General features: G+C 49.9%; 1 protein-coding gene across 1 annotated transcript; it reads right to left on the minus strand.

The window, feature by feature from the left end:
- Positions 1 to 11913: 11913 nt before the first annotated feature.
- On the minus strand, positions 11914 to 21113 carry AJUBA (ajuba LIM protein). The gene is made up of 8 exons (XM_003924327.4): positions 19806 to 21113; positions 16893 to 16994; positions 15167 to 15234; positions 14978 to 15040; positions 13824 to 13954; positions 13689 to 13740; positions 12909 to 12977; positions 11914 to 12432 (listed from the first exon to the last, which is right to left on the minus strand). The coding sequence occupies exons 1-8, from the start codon at positions 20809 to 20811 to the stop codon at positions 12307 to 12309; spliced, it is 1617 nt and encodes a 538-aa protein (XP_003924376.1). The 5' UTR covers positions 20812 to 21113; the 3' UTR covers positions 11914 to 12306.
- Between the last annotated feature and the right edge of the window lie 1695 nt (positions 21114 to 22808).

Here is a 22808-nt window from a genome sequence, read left to right on the forward strand (position 1 = left end):
TTGAAAGCATGTGCCAAGGTGATAAAAGTATTTCCCTGCATTTTAATTAATTAATTAATTTAGAGACAAGGTTTCACTCTGTCACCCAGGCTGAAGTGTGGTGGCATGGGTCTCAGTCACCCAGACTGCAGTATATGGGTTACTGCAGCCTCAAACTCCTTAGCTCAAGGGATCCTGCCTTCTCAGCTTCCCAAGTAGCTGGGACTGGAGGCATGCACCATCATGCCCCAGTAGTTTTCTTTCAATTTTTCTAGAGACAGGGTCTTGCTATGTTGCCGGGCTGGTCTCAAACTTCTGGCCTCAAGCCATATTCTTGAGCCTCAGTCTTCCAAAGTGCTAGGACAACAGGCATGAGCCACTGCATCCAGCTTTCCCTGGATTTTAAGCTGGTGGTGACATTGTTTTATACTGAGTTGCATATGAAAGAGATATTCTCCTTTAAAAATTGTATCAGGCCGGGCGCGGTGGCTCAAGCTTGTAATCCCAGCACTTTGGGAGGCCGAGGCGGGTGGATCACGAGGTCGAGAGATCGAGACCATCCTGGTTAACATGGTGAAACCCCGTCTCTACTAAAAATACTAAAAATTAGCTGGGCATGGTGGCGCGTGCCTGTAATCCCAGCTACTCAGGAGGCTGAGGCAGGAGAATTGCCTGAATCCAGGAGGCGGAGGTTGCGGTGAGCCGAGATTGCGCCATTGCACTACAGCCTGCGTAACAAGAGCGAAACTCCGTCTCAAAAAAAAAAAAAAAAAAAAGTATATCAGAACCAGTGGGAGAAATAGAACAACTAAAGGACATTTGGAGCTTCATGCTTGGGAAGAACACACACTGTGAATTTTGAAACACCTACTATTATTAAGGTGTTATGGCAAAAAAAGCAAAACTTTCAGAAAGTTAGAAATTTAGTAGACTTTCTATATTCTACTTATCAATGAGAAATTTTGCTCAGCTAATTTACAGTATGCAGCCATAGTAGCTAAGCAGATTATTCCATCACGGTTTCCCATGACTGAGTTGCCTTATAAAAACACCCAGGCACAGATAATTCTGAAATGGATGCATTTCTTGGGCAGCATTTCAAAACTAATTTATTTGCTTTCTTCAAATGATTAATAATGGAAGGTTTTATGGGTAGGGAGCCCATCAGAATCATACAAATCATGGGCTACTGACCCAAAAGTCTACAGGAGCCAGGAGAGTAAATAATGTGTGAAGGATGCAGACTTCAGAGTAGTGGAGACTGATAAACTAAGAAAAGACTACACCAAACAGAGGAGCAGACATCATTCAGTCCCAGTGGACAACTGGACCTAATGCCCTAGGGTACAGAGTGATGATGGGTCCAGAGTAATGATAGAATGATTGTTGCCATGTGGGAATGGAAGCCCTGGGGTGACAGATCTGATTATTAAAATAAAAAAAAAACCAACACTAAAACTTAGAAATCCAGCTGTTCACATAAAATACCCAGATTTTTTTTTTTTTTTTTTTTTTTGAGATGGAGTTTTTCTCTTGTTACCCAGGCTAGAGTGCAATGGAACGATCTTGGCTCACTGCAACCTCCGTCTCCTGGGTTCAAGCAATTCTCCTGCCTCAGCCTCCTGAGTAGCTGGGACTACAGGCGTGCGCCACCATGCCCAGCTAATTTTTGTATAAAATACCCAGATTTTTATGTGAAATCTCTCAGTTGTAAATGTTGGCAACCAGTTTTTATTTGTAACATATTATTATTATTACAGAGGCAAATACACAAGCATTGTATAAAAACAGAAAATGGGCCAGGTGCAGTGGCTCACACCTGTAATCCCAGCACTTTGGGAGGCCAAGGCAGGCAGATCGCCTGAGGTCATGAGATCGAGACCAGCCTGGCCAACACGGTGAAACCCCATCTCTATTAAAAATACAAAAAATTAGCTGGGTGTGGTGGCAGGTGCCTGTAATCCCAGCTATTCAGGAGGTTGAGGCAGGAGAATCACTTGAACCCAGAAGGCAGAGGTTGCATTGAGCCAAGGTTGTACCACTGCACTCCAGGCCACAGCAACAGAGTGGAAAAAAAAAAAAATCACACTGACTTGCTAAAGAGAACTGGCCAGTTGCCTGCAGAATGCCTCACCTTCCAGATTTGCCCTGTTGCTTCCTCCTAGTGTCCATTATCCATTAGTTTGTTTTTCTATTCCAAGTATTTTCTGTAAATTGCAAGTGACTTCTTTTTGTGAATGGGAAGCAGTGAGAATATATATGAGGTTGAGTTACACACCTGCATCACACCAGGACTGGTTTACCATTAGTGATGCTAAGACTGACTTCGGGAAATGGGCAATGATACTTGGTCTGGTCCCTCCAACAGAGTTACCCTCCAACAGTCTGGTCCCACCAACATAGTTACGTTTACAGCCTCATGACTGTAAACTGAGCCAGGTGAGGTGGCTTATCCCTGTAATCCCAGCACTTTGTAAAGCCAAGGCAGGAGGATAGCTTGAACCTGGGAGTTTGAGACCAGCCTGGACAACATGGCAAAACCTTGTCTCTACAAGAAGTACAAAAAGTAGCTGGATGTGGTAATACATGCCTGTAGTCTCAGCTACTTGATAGACTGAGGTGAGAGGATCACTTGAGCCTGGGAGGTCAAGGCTACAGTGAGCTGTGATCATACTGTAAATTGTGTGGTGTTTCTTAGCACTGTATAAGTATCCACTTGTCCACCAACCATTTCACCTGTTTTGTTTTTGACACCAATTAATGATCTTTGCCAGATCTGGATCACCTGAGGTCAGGAGTTCAAGACCAGCCTGGCCAACATGATGAAACCCTGTCGCTACTAAAAATACAAAAATTAGCTGGGCGTGATGGCTCAAGCCTATAATCCCAGCACTTTGGGAGGCCAAGGCAGGTGGATCACCAGGTCAAGAGATCGAGACTGGCCAGGCGCAGTGGCTCAAGCCTGTAATCCTAGCACTTTGGGAGGCCGAGGCGGGTGGATCACAAGGTCAAGAGATCAAGACCATCCTGGTCAACATGGTGAAACCCCGTCTCTACTAAAAATGCAAAAAAAATAGCTGGGCATGGTGGTGCATGCCTGTAATCCCAGCTACTCAGGAGGCTGAGGCAGGAGAATTGCCTGAACCCAGGAGGTGGAGGTTGCGGTGAGCTGAGATCGAGCCATTGCACTCCAGCTGGGGTAACAAGAGGGAAACTTCGTCTCAAAAAAAAAAAAAAAAAAAAAAGAGATCGAGACTGTCCTGGTCAACATGGTGAAACCCTGTCTCTACCAAAAATAAAAATAAAAATAAAAAAATAAAAATAAAATAAAATAAAAATACAAAAATTAGTCGGGCTTGGTAGCGTGCACCTGTAGCCCCAGCTACTTGGGAGGCTGAGGCAGAAGAATCACCTGAACTCGGGAGGCAGAGGTTGCAGTGGGCCAAGATGGTGCCATTGAACTCCAGCCTAGGCAACAAGAGCGAAACTCCATCTCAAATAAATAAATAATCTTTGCTAGAATCAATAATTTTATTAACATTCCACAAAATGTTGTTTTTTTTTTTTCTTTTTTTTTTTGAGATGGAGTTTGGCTCTTGTTACCCAGGCTGGAGTGCAATGGCGGGATCTCGGCTCACCGCAACCTCCGCCTCCTGGGTTCAGGCAATTCTCCTGCCTCAGCCTCCTGAGTGGCTGGGATTACAGGCACGCGCCACCATGCCCAGCTAATTTTTTGTATTTTTTTTAGTAGAGACGGGGTTTCACGTTGTTGACCAGGATGATCTCAATCTCTTGACCTCATGATCCACCCGCCTCGGCCTCCCAAAGTGCTGGGATTACAGGTGTGAGCCACCACTCCCGGCCCAAAATGTTGTTTTTCAATTCTATCACTTCTACTTTTATTAGCCGGCATTTTCCTTTCCGCAACTAGGGTTCTAATTAATATTATTTTATTTTAGTTTTAGTTTTTGTTTTTTAGAGGCAAGGTCTTACTATGTTGTGCAGGCTGTTCTTGAACTCCTGGGCTCAATCCATCCTTCTGCCTAAGCCTCTGAGTGCCGGGATTTCAGGTATGAGCCATCACACCTAGCCCCTAATTAATATTATTTTTAAAATAACTCCAAGTGGGCCAACCTCAATGCATTTCAAGGCTGGATTTAGCTTGCTGGCTACCATCTTTGGATCTACAATCTAAGCTGGACAGTCTAACCCAGGCGTCCCCAAACTTTTTACACAGGGGGCCAGTTCACTGTCCCTCAGACCGTTGGAGGGCCGCCACATACTGTGCTCCTCTCACTGACCACCAATGAAAGAGGTGCCCCTTCCTGAAGTGCAACGGGGGGCCGGATAAATGGCCTCAGGGGGCCGCATGCAGCCCGCGGGCTGTAGTTTGGGGCACCTGGTCTAACCTATCATCACTCTGTACCCTGTGGTATTAAACCTTTTTATTTTTATTTATTTATTTTGAGATGGAGTCTTGCTCTGTTGTCCAGGCTGGAGTCCAGTAGCAAGATCTCAGCTTACTGCAGTCTCAGCCTCGTGGGTTCAAGCAATTCTCCTGCCTCAGCCTCTGAATAGCTGGGATTACAAACTCACACCACCACACCCAGCTAATTTTTGGTTTTTAGTAGAGACAGGATTTCACCATATTGGCCAGGCTGGTCTCAAACTCCTGACCTCAAGTGATCTGCCTGCCTCAGCCTCCCAAAGTGCTGGGATTACAGGCATGAGCCACCATGCCCAGCCTTTTAAAAATTTTTAAATAGAGATGGGGTCTTGCTATGTTGATCAGGCTGGCTTCAAGTGATCCTCCCATCCCGACCTCCCAAAGTGCTGGGATTACAAGCATGAGCCACCATGCCCGGCCTTTTGTTTCCAATAATCAATTACTTTGCAATTGTTGACATGTTGCTTATAATCTTTTCAAGTCATTTTATGCATGCGTTTGTCTCCCTGGCTAGACTGTGACCTCCTCAAGGACGGGGACTCTTTCTTTCATCATTGTACTTCCTTTGCTTCTCCTAATGTGCTTTATTTTATTTTAGCCAGAGTCTCACTCTGCCACCTAGGCTGGAGTGAGCTGGTGTGATCTCAGCTCACTGCAACCTTCATCTCCTGGACTCAAGCGATTTTCGTGCCTCAGCCTCCCGAGTATCTGGGACTACATGTGCAAGCCACCACACCCAGCTAATTTTTGCGTTTTTATTAGAGACAGGGGTTTCACCATGTTGGTCTTGAACTCCTGACCTCAAATGGTCCACCCACCTTGGCCTCCCAAAGTGCTGAGATTACAGGCGTGAGTCACTGCGTCAGCCTGTTTCTCCTAGTGTGCTTTTATTTATTTATTTTTTTTTTTTGAGACGGAGTTTCGCTCTTGTTGCCCAGGCTGGAGTGCAATGGCGCGATCTCGGCTCACCACAACCTCCGCCTCCTGGGTTCAGGCAATTCTCCTGCCTCAGCCTCCTGAGTAGCTGGGATTACAGGCACACGCCACCATGCCCAGCTAATTTTTTAGTATTTTTAGTAGAGACGGGGTTTCACCATGTTGACCAGGATGGTCTCGATCTCTTGACCTCGTGATCCACCCGCCTTGGCCTCCCAAAGTGCTGGGATTACAGGCTTGAGCCACCGCGCCCGGCCTCCTAGTGTGCTTTTAAAGGTACTTTGGCTACTGCTAGTCCTTTTTTTTTTTTTTTTTTTTTTTTTTTTTTTTTTTTTTTGAGACGGAGTTTCGCTCTTGTTACCCAGGCTGGAGTGCAATGGCGGGATCTTGGCTCACCGCAACCTCCGCCTCCTGGGTTCAGGCAATTCTCCTGCCTCAGCCTCCCGAGTAGCTGGGACTACAGGCACGCGCCACCATGCCCAGCTAATTTTTTGTATTTTTAGTAGAGACGGGGTTTCACCATGTTGACCAGGATGGTCTCGATCTCTCGACCTCGTGATCCACCCGCCTCGGCCTCCCAAAGTGCTGGGATTACAGGCTTGAGCCACCGCGCCCGGCCCTGCTAGTCCTAATAAACAAAAAAAGCATCAGTAAGAACCAGAAGTTTTCATTATAGCTGTTTGTGTTCTGTGGCTTTCCCACTAAAAGTTTCCTTAATTCTTTATCATAATGAAGTACTTATCTCGTTTACAATAAGTAAATCTTTATAGTTTACTTGTGCTGTGGGAATCCCTATGAAAGGGCGTGGGAGGGAGGAAGGTAAATAGCCCTTTATCAGTTTTCAAAAGTTGGAAAGTCATTATCCAGCTGTGTGACTTTGGGAAAATCACATCATCACTCAGTTTCTATTTCTTCATTTAGTAAAATGAGATGACTGGGTTATCTCTAAAATCACATCCCACTTGGCTTGAACCTTCTAGGCCTGACTATTATATTTTACCATCACTCCCTGCTTAGACTATTATATTTTACCATCACTCCCTGATTCCCTTCACGTGGATTAGCACTATCCTTTCATGTAAGGTCAAGTGTAGGTGAAATGACACCCACAGTAAACAGAATTTGTCCCTGATGGCTCTCCTATCATCAGTTATTCTGGTCTAATCTATACATCCCGGTAAAGATTTGCTCATGTTTGCAAAGTAAAACTTCAGGCCTTCACAACTGGTGACAAGTGTGGATATTCCAAAGGCCCTATAGGAGCAAGAGACCCATTCTTAGGTCTTTCTCACTGTAAAGTAGGACAGGGCAGAGAAGACTGAGACTGGTTAGACTCTTGTCATAGAACTTCACCATAAGGGCTCTGAATGACCCCAGACCAGCTTTTGGGGGCATGGGAGCCTCTAAATCACAAAACTAAACAATGCCTTAGCTTACCTGTTCCTTCTAATCTTCTTATTTCAGCCTATGCCTCTCCTTTCTGGGTTTGGTTTTTTCTTTTTTCTTTTTTTTTTTTTTTTTTTTGAGATGGAGTTTCGCTCGTTACCCAGGCTGGAGTGCAATGGCGCGATCTCGGCTCACCGCAACCTCTGCCTCCTGGGTTCAGGCAATTCTCCTGCCTCAGCCTCCTGAGTAGCTGGGATTACAGGCACTCACCACCATGCCCAGCTAATTTTTTTGTACTTTTTTTTTTTTTTTTTTTTTTTTGAGACGGAGTTTCGCTCTTGTTACCCAGGCTGGAGTGCAATGGCGCGATCTCGGCTCACCGCAACCTCCGCCACCTGGGTTCAAGCAATTCTCCTGCCTCAGCCTCCTCAATAGCTGGGATTACAGGCAAGCGCCACCATGCCCAGTTTCTTTTTTGTATTTTTAGTAGAGACAGGGTTTCACCATGTTGACCAGGATGGTCTCGATCTCTCGACCTCGTGATCCACCCGCCTCGGCCTCCCAAAGTGCTGGGATTACAGGCTTGAGCAACCGCACCCGGCCCATTTTTTTGTACTTTTAATAGAGATGGGGTTTCACCACGTTGACCAGGATGGTCTTGAACTCTTGACCTCGTGATCCACCCGCCTCGGCCTCCCAAAGTGCTGGGATCACAGGCTTGAGCCACCGTGCCCGGCCCCTGGTTTTTTCTTAAGCCACAGGGTCTCACTCTGTCGCCCAGGCTGGAGTACAGTGGCACCATCAAGGCTCAGTCAGCATGAACCTCCTAGGCTCAAGTGATCCTCCTACCTCGGTCTCCAGAGTAGTTGAACTACAGATGCACACTACACCTGTATTGCAGGGTCAGGGCCCCACTGTGTTGCCCAGGCCGGTCTTGAACTCCTGGACTTAAGCAATCCTCCCACCTCAGCCTTCCAAAGTGCTGGGATTACAGGCATGAGCCACAGTGCCTGCCCATGGCCATCCTTTTCCTCTTTTATTCCCTTCTTTATAGGTACAATCTGAAGGTTCTCATCCAACTGGCTTTTTTTTGGGAGATGGAGTCTCACTCCGTCACCCAGGCTGGAGTGCAGTGGTATGATCTCGGCTCACTGCAACCTCCTCCTCCTGGGTTCAAGTGATTCTCCTCCCTCAGCCTCCAGAGTAGCTGGGATTACAGGTGTGTACCACCACACCCAGCTAATTTTTATTTTTTGTAGAGATTGGGTTTCACCATGTTGGTCAGGTTGCTCTTGAACTCCTGACCTTGTGATCTGCCAGCCTCAGCCTCCCAAAATGCTGGGATTACAGGTGTGAGCCATCATGCCTGGCCCAACTGGCTTTATGTGTGTGGAAGTAAGTCTTTCTCTACATCCTCCTTGACTGAGGACACTCTAGCCTGATTATAAATGGCATCTTACCATTTCCCTGGCTCTGAAATCTCCAGGTGGTAGAGGGGGAGACAATCAAGTCTCTAAAGAGTAAGGCAGAGAGAGGACCATTACTAGCTTTATTCTTTTTTTTTTTTTTTTTTTTTTTTTTTTTGAGATGGAGTTTTGCTCTTATTGCCCAGGCTGGAGTGCAATGGCATAATCTTGGCTCACTGCAACCTCTGCCTCCCAGGTTCAAGCGATTCTCTTGCCTCAGCCTCCCAAGTAGCTGGGATTATAGGCTCCCTCTACCACGCCTGGCTAATTTTTTGTGTTTTTAGTAGAGATGAGTTTTCATCATGTTGACCAGTCTGGTCTTGAACTCCTGACCTCAGGTGATCTACCTCCCTCAGCCTCTCAAAGTGCTGGGATTATAGATGTGAGCCACTGCACCTGGCCACCAGCTTTTTTCTTGATAACCCATTCAGGCCTGTGGTAAATAGGGCTGGCCAGAGCAAAGAACTGAAGACTGTAGTTAAAGCCTAACCCTTGTTCTGTGACTATCATCTAAGAAGACAGAGTAGATCCATAATTCCTCCATTTTCCCCATTTCTGCATCTCAGCACTAGTGGTTATTGATTAAATCAGGTGGCAAGTTGGCCAAACAAGGTCTACCTTTTGCTATATACTTGGCAGCACCCCATGAATCTTTCATTGACAAATGAAATACTCAACAGAAATATTGAGGAGGATTAGTCTCTCAGTAAATAGGAAGAAAGGACGCTCTTGTGATGCAGGGTACACCTGGGAGCCTGCCAGCAATGGTGTTGGGGTGATTGGGACTGCTCTTTTGTCATGGCCTGCCCTTATCAGCTGTTGACATTCATTTTTCCTCAGGAGAAGTAGCCTCAGTGGCAAGAACAGTGTTGGGGAGCCTGAGGCTAGGCCAATCAGCACAGACCTAGAAAGGAATGAGTCAGATCAGGAACAGAGGAGGCCAAAATCAGAGTAAGAAACAAAGGGTCAGGAGCTGGGCACAGCAGCTCATGCTTGTAATCCCAGTGACTCAGGAGGCCAAGGTAGGAGATCACTTGAGGCCAAAAATTCAAGCCCAGCCTGGACAACATAGCAAGATGCTGTCTGTAAAAAATTTTTTTTAAAACTTAGCCAAGCATAGTGGTGCACTTCTGTAGTCCCAGCTGAGGTGGGAAGATTGTTTCAGTGCAGGAGTTCAAGGTTGCCGTGAGCCATAATTGGGATGCTCCACTCTAGCCTGGACAACAGATTGAGACTCCCAACTCTTTGTGTTTGTTTTGTTTTGTTTTGTTTTGTTTTGAGATGGAGTCTCGCTCTGTCGCCAGGCTGGAGTACAGTGGCGCAATCTCAGCTCACTGCAATTTCTGCCTCCTGGGTTCAAGTGATTCTCCTGCCTCAGCCTTCTGAGTAGGTGGGATTATAGGTGTACACCACCGGACCCACCTAATTTTTGTATTTTCAGTAGAGATGGGGTTTCATCATGTTGGCCCAGATGGTCTTGATCTCCTGACCTCAGGTGATCTGCCCACCTCAGCCTCCCAAAGTGCTGGGATTACAAGGATTACAGGTGTGTGCCACTGCACCTGGCCAAGACTCCCAACTCGAAAAAAAAGATGTGGGGCTTAGTGGCTCATGACTATAATCCCAAGGTAGGTGGATCACCTGAGGTTAGAAGTTCGAGACCAGCCTAGCCAGCATGGCGAAACCCCATTCTCTACTAAAAATACAAAAGTTAGCCAGGTGTGGTGGTGCCTGCCTATAATCCCAGCTACTCAGTAAGCAGAGGCAGGAGAATAACTTGAACCTAGGAGGCAGAGGTTGCAGTGAGCTGAGATCGTATCATTGCACTCTAGCCCTGGCAACAGAGTGAGACTGTCTCCAAAAACAAACCAACCAACAAACAAAAAAAAACCTGATGGGATGGATGTAAAGTTATGCAAGCTTGTCTGGATTTCCCATCACAGGGTCTTTATATTCACTTATTCAATAATAATCATTCAGAAGATGCAATCTCAGCTGAACAAGCAGTAATTCAGTTTCAGAACATTTCTCTCCCCAACAAGGTGCATTTCTCCCTCTGGTGCTCATTGTATGAATCTGAACTCTTTCCCTCTCACTTAGAGGTCTCTTCTATGTATTTCCCAGGTCGGCTGGCATAGTCATCTTAGAATAGGCCCCAGATGTGGAATTTCTGTTCTCAGGAGTCATCATTTCCAGGATGAAACTCACTGAGTGACAGAAAATGAAGGAAGACTAAAGATCAAAAATTGCTAGATTAATTTGCCTAAAACCAATTCACCTAAAGCCAATTAGTCTAAAATAAATATTTATCAAATCTGCAGCATTTCAAAAGGATTTAGCAGATTCACCCTTTTACTTTTTATTACTGTTGTCTGTATAACCTTTAATTGTAAGTCAACTGAATATGCCTCATGCCTATTTAAGATATACTGGCATTTTAATAGTAGGAATGTAGAAGTTAAGACCAAAGCATCAGAATCACATTGAACTCCATTACATTTTTCAAGGCATTTAATTTGTAAAGGAATATTGGATTAAGACAAAAAAAAAAAAAGATACACAAAATGTCTGCACCAATTGTATTTATTGCTAGAAACTTTAAACTTTTTAAAAAAGTTTTTGAAAAGTAGATAACATAGAAAAAGACATCCATAAAGGTAGGAAGCAATCTCATCATTCACAAAGTGCTGCAAATTTGACAAATTTATGTTGCTGATAGTAACTCAGAAGTAGTCTTGGATGAATAGATATAAATCCTTGAAATACCCAAAGCATGACAAAAAATAATAGGACACCTAAATGGATATAAACACACCAAAATAGGAATTGAGCTTTTGGCAAATTAGTCATTAAGTCATTCACTTTAAGCAAACAAGTTTTCAGTAAATTGGTTTTAAGAGATCTAGCTTTAGGTGAACTAATTTCAGACAAACTGACTAGTACCAAACCAGTGTTTTGCTCCCTCCAGTTCCCCCCAACTCTAGTTTTGGGTTTGTGATGGACACAAGCTGGAGCCACTCTGAGATGTGGCAGGTGAGCTACTACTAGGAAACCAGTAGTGACCTGAGAAGGGGTGGGGGTCGCGCATGAACACACCCATTACCTCCCCCAGACAAGGAGAAGAGCAACCAAGTACAAGCACTCACCTAGCCTCCCCAGACCCACGTGAGTCCCTGAGAAACAAGGAATACAGGCAGCAAGCCCACTCAGAGCTGGTCCCCATTCTCAGCAGATAGATGAGGAGCTCTCCTAGTCCTTAGAAGAAGGCCAAGAAATAACTCGTTAATGAGGTTCAGAGTTTCTGCCTCTTTATCCAGATACAGGTGCTTATGGTGGTAAGCACCTGGAAGACCCCCTATCTGACACTATGTGTCACAAAAAAGTGAGGAGCTTAAATTTGGTTGCTTAGCAGGACCTCACCACCCTAGAACTGCCACCTCTCAGAGGGGTCCCACACTGCATCAACCACAACCCCAAAACTCTGGGTTTTGGGGGAGCTGAAGGGAGAAATACACTTTGATTTGTTTCTAGTCAGTTTCATTGAAACTAGTTGATTTAAAGCTAGGTCCTCTACTCTTGGAATCTGGGACCAGAACATTGCATGATTCATAAACAATCACATACTAGGCCAGATACAGTGGCTTACACCTGTAATCCCAGCACTTTGGAAGGCCAAGGTGGGAGGATCGCTTGAGCCCAGGAATTCAAGACTAGCCTTGGCAACACGGCGAGATCCCATCTCTAAAACAAACAAACAAACAAAATATATATATATATATATATATATATATATATGTACTGAAGATACAGAATCAGACGTTGAGAAAGTACTGGAACCCTCCTGTGTGTGCCTAAGCTCAGGCTGCACACATGGAAAAAAGGCCAGTCACCCCCACCCTGGTAAATATAAAGTTTCTCCTCCGCAATCCATTTGGAATGTCATGATCTTTGGGTCTCTGGCCTTGGGGTCCTCCCCAGAGGACTCTTCTGCCAGACCTGTAGAGTGCATTATTTGCCTTGGCTGGCCTCAGAGGGGCCCACTGGCCAGAGCAGTTTGTCAGCGGTGGCGACGGCAGCAGCAGTGACTGAAGCTCAGATATAGTTGGCAGGGGGCTGTCGGGCATTGAGCCGCTGCATGTGGCAGCCATGGCAGAGCAAGTGCCCATCCAGAGGGAAACAGCAGCAGCCTTCCTCATCACTCAGCTGCATCCGGCAGTCCTAGGGAAGAAGGCACCTAATTCACCTCAGCCCAGGCGCCTTGGACCCTGAGGGCATCTTAGGAGTCTGCCCTGCTCAGCACCCGACTCCTAATAACTGGAAGAAATGATGGGGGAGGGAAGGATGGAAGGGATGGAAGAGCAATCTGAGAAAATATTGGTACCTCAGCTGGACACCAGGTGTCGCTGCTGCAGCAGAAATACAAGAAAGACAAGCCTGTCTTGACAGCAGTTTAACCAGAGACCCTAGCCTTAGAAAGTCCTGGCTCTGGGAGAGTCAGATTCAGAAAGGACTAAGCAACTTGGACCAGAGAGAGTGGCTGGAGGACAAGAAAGAGACTGAAGATAGGTCACGGTACCTTTCTGGTTTCCCATGCCGTCCACCTCTTCCCAAGATATCTGGTTGTTGTAGGACTTGACTCCTCCCCTCTCCCCAATTCCACTTCCCCTCCAGCGCTTCTGAACCCCAACACTCACCTCACAGTGGTAGCACTCAAAGTGATAATCCCGGTCCATGGATATCACCCTCACAATGTCCTCGCAGCCCTGAAACACGCAGACGCCCATGGAGATGAGAGCAGCATGTTGCCTCACCTCTACCCTTCCCCCATATACAGCCCCTCCCACCCCTTGGGAAGATCACACAAATGCCCTAGAGCCTCTCTGCAATCACCTGTAGCTTTAATATGCCTCTGCAAATCCTATCAGAACTCTCCTCATCTCCTTCACTGGGCTGCCCCCATCTGTACAAGAGCCCTGGCCTTACCTAAGTCTTCCAGTTGTGGGGGAAGCAAAGGGAAGGGAAAGGGACAGGAGGCATAATAAATAAAGTAGGCGAGGCTGGGAACAAGGGGATCCAACAATATCTGGTCCTCACTGGCTTTGGCTTTTCTCCATAGACACATCCTGTACACATAGCTTAAATCATTTCCAACCCCCTCCTGCCAGTATTGAGGATTCTTCCCACATTTTTCCAGCCCCTACATCTACAGTCTGGTGACCTCAACCTCAGAGAAAGTCTCCTCCTCTGGACTGGGATAGACGATATGGAGCCTGAGCCCAATTTGACTTTCAGACATGTCCAGGCCCGGATGTTAGGGTCAGGGTGGTGACCCCAAGAAGCAGAGTCACACGGGAATGTTCAGAGTACATTCCTCGGCACTTTCACTTCCGGAGGGAGGCTGGGCAGCATGTCCCTATTCCCTCCCCAGAGACAGTGGCACTGGCTGTCCTGAAGGAGAACCCAGACATACTGACCTCAGAGGGGAGGATGGGTTGGCCACAGGCTGCACACTTAGGAGCATAATTTCTGAAAGAGAGAGGGCAGAGATGAGCTCAGGTTGGGGGATCCCTGGACCCAGTTCCACACTGCATCCCAAGGGATGGACTCACTTGTGGTAGTCGGTGACACAGTATACTTGGTTGGAGAAGTCCACTGTGAAGGGGATGCCATCCAGGCACTTGTTGCAAACAATGCATCGGAAACAGCCTGGGTGATAGGACTTCCCCATTGCCTGTAGGATCTGGCTCATGGGGTAGCAAGAGAATCAGTCTCCCTCCAGTCCCAGCTCTCCAGCTGCCCATTATGCTCCTTACTAACCCATTAACTTCACCCAACCCCCTGCTATCCTCCTAGAACAATGCTATGTAATGTGGGGGAAGAAAGAAGTTTTAAAATGGAGGCAGAAACCCTGAAAAATGCCTGAGAGAACATTCAGGCCAGTAGTTTTTAACCCTGGCTGCCTATCAGGATCACCTAGGGAGCTTTTAAAAAACATCAATGCTTTGGCCCTCCTCCAGACCTATTATCACAATCTCTGGTGATGGGATCCAAACACTGTATTTTTTTTTTAGTTCTTCCCAGCTGATATACTAGGCTACCATGACTGAGAATCACTGATTTAATCCAATCTCTCTTTTTCTGCAGAAAAGAAAACTAAGTCTCAAGTGATTCTAACCAGTAGCAGAAAGGGGATGAAGACTCAGGATCAGGACCCCAGGCCGGGCACGGTGGCTGACGCCTGTAATCCAGCACTCTGGGAGGCTGAAACAGAAGGATCACTTGAGGCCAGGAATTCGAGACCAGCCTGACCAACGTGGCAAAACTCCATCTCTACTAAATATGCAAAAATTGGCCAGGCATTGTGGCGCATGCCTGTAGTCCTAGCTACTCGGAAAGCTGAGGCACTAGAATCGCTTGAACCTGGGAGGTGGAGGTTGCAGTGAGTTGAGGTCATGCCACTGTGTTGGAGTGAGATGCTGTCTCAAAAAAAAAAAAAGATGCAAGACTCCACACTCCTAGCTCAGGCTGGAAGGCCTGGCTGTGCCTGCAGAATTAGGGAGGGGCCAGGTCACAGAAGCCCGGGAAGACAAGCTTTGGAGCCCAGACTTGATCCCAAAGGCAGAGGGAAGCCACTGTAAACAGTTGCTCTGGGGAGGAATGGGGTGAAAGTCTTCTTCCCTCAACCTTCTCTAGTATCCATTTAGTCCCCGATTCTACTCCTCAGCTGCACAGTGAGAGTCTCAGCTGAAGGCACTTTACTTACCTTCTCCAAAATCAAGTGACCACAGACACAGCATTTCTCAGCTGCCTCCTGAAACCCTGAAAACTAAAGTAAAAGACAAGACAAAGGGAGGCTGTTATCAAACTGAGGATGATGGGTGGAACTCCAATAGGCCACCAAGAAGGCGGTCAGGATGGAAACCAATTCCAGGTCCAGGTGACCCTTACTCACCAGATAATCTTCCTCACAGTACACAGAGCCATTGACACTGTAGAAAGCCTTGCAACGCAAAGTTCGTCCTAGAAACAGCAGAGAAGGGGCTGGAACCTATCCCACAGCCCAGGTGCAAGACTTCTCCCACTCTGGAGTCCCTGCTCCCCAATGCTGCATAATATTTTCCAGCCTGGACTTTGTGCTTGTCCTCCTAACTGCTGTCTATCCGTCTTCCCCACACAAAAGTTCCATCTGATGCAATTCCAATTTGCTTTGGCTTCATTCCAGCCACTTCCCCTCTCCTCTCCTCTCCTCTGCTTGCGGCTCCTCCAGCTCCTGCCTCCTCAGGAGTTTCCTAGGGCCCTCCCCTAACAACCCTCCCCTAAACAAACTGCCTTCCTCTCCAGTGCACAGGAAGCCACCTGGGAGAGTGAAGCCAACCACATGCTGAAATACATGATAAAGGAGCTCTTAATAAGGTGCTATATGATTTGCATAGAGAGAATCACATTGTTACAGGCCTTACTGTCTGGGATCCTTCAACCTAGAAGCCTCTTTGCCTAAGCGTATCTATGCTGCTCTCAGAGCCCTATCTCCTTCCACGGACAGACTCCACAGAGTTGAGGACTGGAGTTACTGCAGGAGGACAAAGTGCTTGGTTTGGGAGCAAAGCAGGTCCCCTTTCCTGTTTGTATGAGGCTGCTTCCCTAAGCTTGGAGACCCAGAGTCTCTGGGGTAAGAGGCAACACTGGATCTTCTTCTAGCAGACAAGGCAGGATCATTCCTCATGTGACCAAAACCCAGGAACTGCTCCCAGGTCTCTAAATTGTCAGGGATTGGGGAGGAGTGAGAACAGGTGAAGCATGAGCAATTTCCCCACCTTTGCCATCTTCCCATCAAAATCCCCACCTCCAGCTGTGTCCAGTGGGTTAGGAAAGCTGACTTAGATGCTCATGAGATACAGGGGAGGAAAGACAGGGAAAGAGAGATAGTTAGAAGAGGCCCTATAAACAGAAGGATAGACAGAGATGAGCCTAAAAACCAGGCAGAAACTGGGAGAGTGAGAAAAGCTGAGTGCTGGAGTCGGACAGGCAGATAGGAGATTAAAGGTTTAGCAAAGGAATCAGAATGGGTAAGCAGTGGGGAGGGGGTAATGAGGGAGGTGAGGGGGGGCAGTTAAGGCCGCTGGGAGCATCCCCCCTTCCCAAGTGGGCCTCCTGAGCTAACAGTGGCAGGCATTCCTGGAGCGTGATGTCATCAGCTTGGCATGGCCCGGTGGCCTGCACTCTAGCGAGGTGGCTGAACTCTGACCAGCCAAGAGAAAACCCCCCTCTCCGCCCCCGACAGCTCCCCACTCCCTCAGCCTGCCCCCGCCTCCCTACATTCCAGTCTTTCACGGTCGCCCCAGGCAACTTGGCTGCCCAAGACCAAGCCCCACCAAGAAGCTGGAGGGCCAGGCGAGTCCAGGATGGGCAAGCAGGGAGGCATGAGGGAGAAACAGAGGTGAGGAAGGAAGGAGGGACTCCAGAAAGGAGACCCATCATGGGGCAGAGAGAGCCAGGTAGACCGTAGACAGGGAAGCAAGAGAGGCAGAGCAGCTGCGGACCTCTAGATACTTGGTGGGGATCCAACAGCTGCTCTGTGAGCAAATGAAGAGGCACAAGCTCTCCCCCATTCCCCAGAGCACTTGTAAGTGTATATGTGGGCAGGGGAGGGGGTGCTTGAGTGTTGGGGCTACACTTACCACAAGAGCAGCAGACAAAGCACTGGGTGTGGTAGAGGCTGTCCAGGGCCTGGCAGGCATTGCTCTGCCCATAGATGCCTTTGTTGCACTTGATACAGGTGCCTGAGAAGAGAAAAGAGAGTCACACTGTACTCCCCCAGGTCAAAACCAGGGATTCCCAAGCTTTCCTCACTACTCTTTCCTGATGTGCCAGGGGTCACAATCTCCCTTTGATGGGCTCCCTTCTGAGAAGGGAAGATAACAGGTAATGGAATACAGCAAGATCTTGGCTGAGCAGATCCGTTTTTGTTTAATTACTCAACAGATACAGCACCACTACCTGAGGAAACCTGGAGAAAGTCGAAGATATGGTCCCTGGCATTTAAATGCTTAGTTTCTGTTGGGGAGAAAAGACCACACGGGCAAGGTATGATCTCTGCTGCAGTGTGTGGGACGAACGGTCAGAAATGCGAGTCCACAGCAGACTTGAAAAAACTTTCTAGAGAAAGAATGCTAGGCCCAGAAAGCCTCTCTGGGACTTCAGTTTTTCCCACCAGTCAGACAAGCTGCTGTTCAGTTACAGAATGATTTCTCTCTGCTGCAGACTTCCAAGGATGGAGAAAAGGAACTGGCTCAGCAGAGGGCTCTGTGCAGAGGGGAACCATGTGAGCATGACTCCTGTGGGGAGGTGGCTACTGAGAATGCAGGGTGTGTTCCAGGAACCAGCGTTGCACAGGAAAAGGGGGAGAGTGGCAAAGCCCCTGATGCCTCCCAGCCACCTTCCATCATGGGAGGAGCACAGAACTGAACTGCTTGCTCTTCCCCAAAATCCCCTGCTAAGATACATATACCTGGCTCTGGCACTCGCCTTTCCTGGGTGTGTTCTTCCCTCCCTCCACTCCCCAATTCCAGGTCCATGAGTGAGGGCTAGGGCCTGTCTTTGGGGAGCAGATCCCAACGGGCCCGCCCCACCTCTCCCCCTCGGCAGGCTGCCACACTCCCTGCCTGTTGGGGCCCATCCCAGTCTTTGCCCAGGGGCTTGGGAGCCTGTGCAGCAGCTGCAGCAACTGATGGGCCCAGGCCTGTCCTGCTCCCACCCTCTGGCAGCTGGGCAAGGCTGAAGCCAAGGAAGAGGGCCCCTACTAGGGGCAGGAAAAGGAGGGTACAGTCAGGCTGGGGCTGGGGGACACAAGGGGTATGTTGGGGTTCTGTCAAAGGGGGCAACCTGACCCCTAGGGAGAAGGAGCCCCCATCTCTGAATTCAAAATGTGGCTTCCTCATGGAAGTGAAGATCTGCCCTAGATTGCCATGCCAGGGGGTCCTGTCAGAGCCACTCTTTGGGAAGCCTTGGACATTATGGGAAGACAAAACGAAACTGCTGAGGCAATTCAGCCTCCCCTCCTCTAACCCAGCATATCTACACCTAGGTTCTTCCTGCCATTTTATTGCACTTTCTGAGTTCCTTTCTTCCTTTTGGCTCTAATGGTTCAGCGAAAAAGACTTCTTTACTAGCCACCTCTCCTGGGCCTCAAAACGAAACTGCTAAATGGGGCCTGACATTCAGTCTCCCCTGATCAAAGTGGTTTAGCATCTTCTCCTCTGGACTTTCCTCTCAGGGTGGATTTGGAGGTGGGGAAGAGAATGGGGGTGGAGGTTGGGAGTAGAACTATGCAGCGCCCTTGTAGCCTGCAGCCCTGCTACCTCTGAACCTCCTACCCAATCATCCCTCCCGGCCGTGTTCCTCTCCCTATTCACTTTTCTAGCCACAGAGTTCTATAGCATGGGGTCCAGGAGTGAGGCATGGGTGGTGAGAAGAGATGCTTGGAAAAGTGAAAGAGGCCCACAGCCCTTAGGGGATAAGCCTGCCACTTTCTCTAATCACAATCAGATTAGAAGTTTTTTGCGTGTGTAGTACTGCCTGTGAATTTTGGCTAAAAGATCTTTCAAGACCCTAATGTTCTTCACAGCTAAGACAAATACTCAATCAACATCTCATGAAAAGAGTAGGGGGAGGGAAGACAGCGACCTGGTTTCCTTAACAGTAGTAGGAAGTAAAGCGCTACTTCTAGCCTGAATTCTGAGAGGTTATGGCCAGAATTCGAGGCCAGGTTCTTTCTGGCAGTAACACAGGATCGTTATCCATCCAGAGGTAATGGTGTCCCAGTAGTCACGGCTTTTGCCATAACTTCCGGAGGATAGGGGAAATAGAGGCTGGTACTACTGGGTCTCTGATTAGACGCCCACGCACGCACCTAGCCAACAGGACTGGGGAGGGACAGCAGTTGGGTCCCTGTTTTCCGTCCCAGGGCGCTCGCTCCATCCTGCCTTCCAGCCTCCATTTCCCCGACAGCCGCCACTACTCTGCGAGTGCAAGGGAGCACCCCCCTGTCCCCGAACCCCACCCCTCCGCCACACAGCTGCGGCCGCCCCGCCCGCGGGCACCTGGAGCGCCCGGGCAGGAGTCGGCACGCACGCGGCCATCCTGCCCCGCCCCCCACCCGCGCATTCTCTGAATTCCTGCGGGCGGAGCCTGGGCCCGGGTGGGGGCGCAGCGCGCACAAACCTCCAGGGGCACCGCAGTGAAGGGGGAAGAAGGATGGGGGGGATGCGCCCTCACTGCCCCACTTGGTCCCCTCCCCAAGAGGTCTTCTGCCGCGAAAAACTGAGGCTCCAGTGCTTGAGAAACGGACTCACGAGATTCCAGGAGGGTTGAATTTAGCAGAAATAAGGAGCCCTGGCTTATCTGAAACCCAGCGGGAAGGGGTCAGTGCTCTGGTGCCGCCCCCATCCCTCCCTCTACTTTCTTTTGTAGTCCCGCGTCTCCACCGTGGACCTGGGGGACCCCGGGGCACCGGCCCTTTGGGCCGTCGGGACAGAAGAGAACCCAATGTGATGACAGGTCCCTTCCTGCCCCTAACCACTTCTCTCACTCACCGAAGTAGTCCTCCCTGGTCTCCGGCTCCCGCATCCGGGCCCGGGCAGCCTCCGGAACGAAAGGACCTGGCGGCTCCTCGAGACCCGACGGCTCAATACTCGAGGGTTCCCCGCGGGCGCCGGCTTCTCGCCCACCGGCGCCCACCGTCAGGCGAAGCAACGCTGTAAGCTCGTCCTGGTACCGGGCGCCCGCGGCGCAGTCCCCGTAGCCGGTCACAGAGTGTCGTCCGGGTTGCGCCCCCCGTCTCTCCAAGGGCCCCGCTGCTCCCACTCCAGCCCCGGCTAGAGCTCCAGGGCTGCCCAGAGCCGGGGGATACGAGTGGCGGCTTTCCTGGCAGCCGAACCCCGCGGGCCGCTGAGCGTACAGTCGGTCCAGAGCGGCGTGGAGCTCCGGGTAGGCGGACGGAACCCCTCCGGGAGAATAGCCTGCCGGCGCTCCGACCAGGGGTGGGCCAAAAAGGCACGGCCCCGCGGGCAAGGGGCTCCCGTGGCGCTGGTCGTAGCCCATGCTGATGCCGCTGGTGCGATTGCTGCAGGGCCGGCTCCCTCCAGCTCCGCCAGCCCCCGCCCCGTCCAGCAGCAGGCTGCCCCGGGGGCTGGACGGCTTGCTGGCGTCGCTGGCCGAGCTACTGGCAAAGCTGGAGCGGGGGCTTAAGGCCGGGGCCGCGGGCTCCAGCCGAAAATCGGGGGGCAATGACTGAGGTAGAGGCAAGGCCCGGGTGGGCGGCGGCCCCCCAGGAAAGGAACCTTCGTAGCGCGGTGCCTCAAAGGAGCCGCGCTGATTTCGCTCAGCGTCCAGGGAACCTTGCTCCCGGGCCGGCTCCAGCGGCTCATCCCCAGGTCCCCCAGTAGCTCCTCGGGGCCCTGACTTCCTAGGTCCCCCCAACCCACTTAGGCGCCCCTTGCCCGGCCCGGGGGTGCCGTCAGACCCAGACCTGCTAGATTCACCCTTTCTGCGGCCGAACTTCTCCAGCAGGCGACTGGCTTTCTCTCCTAACCGCTCCATGCCCTCGGGCCTGGGGCCTCTCGTCCCCTCCCCGCCCAGCACCCTGCAGCGTCTCTGCGGCCGGTTCTCTTTCCCTGCAGCCGGACTCTGGATCCCCAGGGGCACAGGGGAGGCACAGGGGCTTAGCTGGCTGCCCGGATGCCCGGCGCCAGGAATCGCACAGCATCCCCCGGCGGGAGGGGCTGCGTCCCCCCACGCATCTGTGGGTCAGAGGGGCTGGCAAGGCCTCCGGCCGCGGCTGTCCGGTCCGCAGGTCTATCTGTTCACGCGTCGACTCGCCCAACTGCCCCACTCTCCCCGGCCCCCGCCCCCTCACTCTCACGCTCGCAGCAGACCGAACTTCTGTCCCAAACTTTTGTCTGCCTGGCCGGATCTACTTTCCTGGGAGGGCGGAGCGCGGTGTGTGCGCGAGCGCCGGGGGTGTCCGCGCAGGGATCGCTGGTGTGTGCAGAGGGGGCGCTGGCGCTAACTGCCCTGGAGCTGGAGACCCGCGGACTGGACGTGAGAGGCGGGCAGGGGCAGTTGTGGCAGCTGCTCCTACAACACTCAAGAATTGGAACAGGAAAGAGTGCGGGGGGAGGGGCCGGGGACTCTTTGCCCGCAGTTGGAATGCGCGGAGGGGCATGGTGGAACGTCGCGGTCGCGACCGGACGATCGGAGGCATGTTCTGCGCTAGCGCCGTGACTTTGTTCCCAGCCTGGGGACTGTGGGAGAGATGGAGAGAGACTGGCACAGAAATGGTGAGACAAGGAGAAAGCCATATAGAGGAAGACAGAGAGAAGAAGGCAGATGCATAAAGAGGTTCAGAGACGTGCACGTAAAGACTGCCCTGAAAGACGACGACGAAGCCCACGGAGAGGTGGAAGACAGGTAGCGAAAGGAAGAGCTGGGGAGCAAAGGCGAGTGTGGGCGATGCAGAGGCCGAAGGGTGCGCAGACAAAGGAAAAGACAAGCTTGTGGTGAAACCCTGTCTCTATGAAAAAATATATTTTATAAATTAAAAAAAAAAAAAAAAAAGACAAGCTTGTCCAGAGAGAATGAGAGCCAAAGAGATAAACTGCAATTAAAAACTTCTGTGGACTCAAAAAGTTTTGTGATGGAGAAATTTTGCGTTTGTAAAAGCAGTGAAAAGGAGTGGGGAAAATGGGACTAATTTCTACTTTGAGAAGGAGGGAAGGAGATCTAGTGCAGAAGCAGTGAAAACGGGTGAGGAAAAGGTTTAGGACTAATCTCTACCTTAAGGGTAGGATAGTTAGAGGGATAGACACCCCCTGGTGTTTGCAAATGAGATTTTTAGCAAACGTTTCAGGTGACTATGGAGATCCAAGGCCTGGTTTTAGGACTAGCGAACACCTTGCCCCGTTGGTTGGTCCACTGAAAACTGGTGATACAGAGTAAGAATTAACTTGAGAGGAAGCAAAGAAAGGCCATGTAGAGGAAATTGCAAGTGAAAATGATCAGGATGGAAAAAAGGCTGATACTATTTTAGAAGGATCAAGAATAAGGTAAAGAAACCCTGGCTGAGGTGGCCGGGCGAGGTGGCTCACGCCTGTAATACCAGCACTGTGGGAGGCCGAGGTGGGCGGATCATGAGGTCAGGAGTTCAAGACCAGCCTGACCAACATAGTGAAACCTTGTCTCTACTAAAAATAAAAAATTAGCCAAGCGTAGTGGTACACGCCTGTAGTCCCAGCTACTTGGGAGGCTGAGGCAGAATCGCCTGAACCCGGGAGGCGGAAGTTGCAGTGAGCCGAGATCCCCGCCACTGCACTAGAGCGAGACTCCGTCCCCACCCCCGCAAAAAAGAATCACTTATTTGAACTCGGGAGGCGGAGGTTGCAGTGAGCCGAAATCGGGCCCCTGCACTCCAGCCTGGGTGACAGAGTTGAGATTTCGTCTCAAAAATAAAAAGCCAAACCAAACAAAAAAACCAGCCAACTAATTTTGCCCAGACTAGAACATCAGGGACAAGGGGCGGAATAAGCAGAATGGAGAAG

This window comes from Saimiri boliviensis, chromosome 2 (assembly GCF_048565385.1).
Source record: "Saimiri boliviensis isolate mSaiBol1 chromosome 2, mSaiBol1.pri, whole genome shotgun sequence".
In the NCBI taxonomy this organism is placed as follows: Eukaryota; Metazoa; Chordata; class Mammalia; order Primates; family Cebidae; genus Saimiri; species Saimiri boliviensis.

Excerpts from the sequence above, each read along its gene's own strand:
- AJUBA (XM_003924327.4), bottom strand. The coding sequence starts at position 20,811 with ATGGAGCGGTTAGGAGAGAAAGCCAGTCGCCTGCTGGAGAAGTTCGGC. Across the intron at positions 16,995-19,805 it reads GACCAGGGAGGACTACTTCG|GCACCTGTATCAAGTGCAAC; the intron begins GTGAGTGAGAGA and ends TTCTCTTCTCAG. Across the intron at positions 13,955-14,977 it reads GTCACTTGATTTTGGAGAAG|ATCCTACAGGCAATGGGGAA; the intron begins GTAAGTAAAGTG and ends CCCATGAGCCAG.